Consider the following 3,683-nt stretch of genomic DNA (forward strand, 5'->3'; position numbering starts at 1 on the left):
TTACTGGGTTAGGTCCTTTTTTGTCCTATTTTGTTAATATCTAGATAAAAACTAATTTTTCTGTTGGAATAAAAGCTTCTAATGTGTCCCCTAAGGGTTTACATTTTTCTTGCACCTTCTTCCCTATTGCTTAACACACCCCCACACACTTACTTGGTGTTGGGAGGGAGACCTACAGTTTAAGGTGGGTTCCGAAAGACCAAGAGCAACAGCTTTAAGTACTTAGAGAACCTTTTTCTCTAGAAGTACTGGTCCGAAGCTCTTCCAGAGTGCGAGGCGGGAATCGAACCCGCAAGCCAACGGAGTGGATCCAAAGCCTACGCTTAAGCCACCACGACCATTGTCCCACTTAATTTTTCTAATGTTCAACTGTATTTTGAAATCGGTTAATATTTTTTAAAATATATATAATAAAATAATTAAATCATAATAAGTTTTATTTATTACGAAAAATTATCTGCTAATCAAAAGAAAAAGGGATTAAATCGTTTTAATTTTTACTTTACTTTTAATTAGAAATATACACACAGGTCTCTGAGGTTCAGTATTTCATTGGAAGGTCCGCCCGAATATTTTGGCATATAAAAAACTGTGTTTATATTTTTTCCTTTAAATGGGCTGCAAGCATTTTCCTGCAGTAGATTGAGATGAATTATGGTATTATCATCTGAAAGAGTGAGAAGGAGATATATACCGTCTGTTAAAAAATAGAGGTATGAACTAGGCTGTATGTTTAGCAGAGATGGGTAAGTAAAATACCCTAGGTAATTTACGTAGTTTATTACGGTAAATTACTAGGTACTTTACGTACCTAGTTTCTTACACGATGTAAATTATGTGTATATGGGAGTTTAAGTTCCGCGGTTTCCGTTTCCCTCCACAAACATTAGCTCTAAAACTTGTTGCTCTTTGCAAATATTCCTTGAAATAAATTTAATAAATCGTACAGGGACATCAATTCAATATTCAATATTTTTCAAATTTCCAAACTCAATATTAAAAAAATATTTATGTTTTACCAGTATACAAAAACGCTTACCATCAACGTATTTATTAAGTATTACATTGACCAATATTTTAAAATATCAATAATGAAAAATAGATATAAATATGAAAAATCACAGCAAGTTACGACGTCGTAAGCGCCTTTTGGGTCAGAGGCATATAAATAATTTTGAAATATTTTCACGTTTGTTCATTTAAATAATTGTAATTTATAAATTTTAATATATTTTTCAGGACTACCGGTGAATTATTCTAAACTAAAAGGTCTTCTCAGTTTGTCATTATTTTTTACATTCATATCTATGTTCTTGTTATTATTATGATAAAATATTCATAAATTTAATATTTAATTGCTAAAAGCTGTTCATATGTTTTTATATTCAATATTGTAAAAAAAAAATTTACCCAATAAAAGATACACTGATCAAACAACTTCTTTATAATAAGCTTATTTACTTATGTGATTTTTAAATTTTTTCAAGGAATGTTTGCAATGGTCAACAAGCTTTAGATGTTTTATTTGTGGATGGAAACGGGAACCGCAGAACCTGAAGCCCATATACGCGTAATTTACATCGTGTAAGAAACTAGGCATGTAAAATACCTAGCAATTTACCGTAAAAATTTGCGTAAATTACCTAGGGTATTTTACTTGCCCATCCCTGATTGTCGGCAGTCTTTGGAATAATTAAAGCAGTCAGCTGTTTTGATCATTTTTATTGTTTTTATCATCGCTTTATGCGAGCAGTAAAAATATATCCTACAAAATAAAGGTTTAAATCTTAATATACCAATCGTTTTTGGGTAAGTTGAAAAGACACTTAAGTGAGCTATTATATATATATGTTGCAATTTAAGCTGTGGCTATTTGTATCTCAATTTCGGTACAAATAATCAGTTTTTTTATGCGGGCGTTACATAACCTAAAAATGCACAGGAATGACCACTACGCATTCCAGAGGTATTCGCGTTCTGACGCCACTGTTTCCGGTCTTTTTGTTCTAAGTTTATCACTGTGTATATTCCGTTCTGAACGTTTCCGATTTCTTTCCGAATAAATGTGAAATGTAAAATATAAGTTTAATTAATTTATTAAATATCTTCTCTATCAAATATATCTTTCCAAATGGCGCATTCCGATGATTTCCGAATTGTTTCCTGTGTGTCCCACTCAGGGTTGGGGACGTAATTTATTCCAGGTAATTTACCTGCATTTCTATAGTAATTTACGGCCGGAATTTTGTACATTATGTAAATTAATGTAAATTACGTCGATGTGGAACTTGCAAATATTTCGATGGCTGTGGATTGTCTGATCTGACATACTTACATAACCTCTACGTGTAGTTTGTGGACTGTGAACGTATGCTTCACGGTCGTTCTGCACTTATTATTTAAAATTTTACAAATTAAGGCATGATGAATAGGTAAAGTTTAAAGAAAAAAATAAAGCAACAAATATCGGGAATTAATAACGAGTATTGTATAGGGGAAAAACGAAATTGAAATTATATTAAAATTTAAATTCTCATTGAAGTCCTACATCTAAACTTTAACACTATAATTTTCTAAAAATGAAAAAAATGTCATTCACGGAAAAAGCAACTGAATTTAATATAATTATAACGATACCTTTTTATTGGTATTAACTTCGCGATGAAAAAGAATTTTTTTTAAATGAAGTACACACATCTGCACGTCATTAATTTATTATAATCTTGAAAATTATTTGAATGTGTACTAATTTATAAACAATTCTTTCGAGTGTAGGTTACAATATAATTGAAGTATTATAATAAATATAATATATAATAATGATATAATATAATTGCAAAAATTAATACTAATTCAACACTATTTACATGCCTGTGACCTAGAAGGCGTTTATAACCACTGTTTGTCAATAGTTTATCGCAAAATAGGCACTTAGCTACTCTTTTGTCTATATTGTTAAATTTTTCTTTCACTCTCTCAAAACTTAAAGCTTTTCATAGTCTATTTGGTATCCTGGTAGAAATCTTCCACCTCACCATTTCAACCGTTTGTTAGATTAATATCTAGAATCCTTAAATTAATTAAGGTTTGAAAGAGGTTATGTCACGTGCTAGAAAATTCAAAAGTTCAAAACAGACAACCGCCATCTTTGTCATGTACACGTAATTTACCAGTTTTCTATAGTTTTCTACGTAAATTACTTCATTTAGGTAATTTACGTAGAAAACCTCGAATGACGCGTCACTTCGCAACCCTGGTCCCACTATATTCCCTTAGTTCTCCCAATTTTGGGAATTTTTTAAACTGCGCTGACGTCGCACCGGTACGTCCAGATTGGTTACTGTTGGTGCGCTGATTTTGAGTAGTATAAATATTTAAATATAATATTTATTATGAATAATGATTGGGGAATGTATAAGCAGTCATTTCCTAATCCTAAAATAATATTTTGGAGACAAAAATAATTCGATTTAATTAAAAAGACGTGATAAATTCTGAGTTCAGTGAAAGAAAGAATTTCTTTTATCACAATGATGAATATCGTCTCTGACGAGTTTCTAAATTATTATTTTTTGGTTCCCAAAAATGTGGCTTAAAATAAAATCACTAAAATTACTAAAAATAAATGTAGAATTTTGTTTTTCCTGCAGTCATAATTAATAACGTTGTTTGCAATAAAATCA

At 30.6% G+C, this 3,683-nt stretch overlaps 1 protein-coding gene across 1 annotated transcript in view; it reads right to left on the reverse strand.

Moving 5' to 3' along the window:
* Positions 1-222: 222 nt before the first annotated feature.
* Positions 223-3,683, reverse strand: part of LOC117181031 (exosome complex component RRP41-like) — a 22,741-nt gene continuing 19,280 nt past the window's right edge. The window contains exon 3 of the mRNA XM_033373599.1: positions 223-369. Coding sequence (XP_033229490.1) covers positions 223-369 — 147 coding nt within the window. The remainder of the gene's footprint in view (positions 370-3,683) is intronic.

Source organism: Belonocnema kinseyi, chromosome 10 (genome assembly GCF_010883055.1).
Source record: "Belonocnema kinseyi isolate 2016_QV_RU_SX_M_011 chromosome 10, B_treatae_v1, whole genome shotgun sequence".
NCBI classification, from domain to species: Eukaryota; Metazoa; Arthropoda; class Insecta; order Hymenoptera; family Cynipidae; genus Belonocnema; species Belonocnema kinseyi.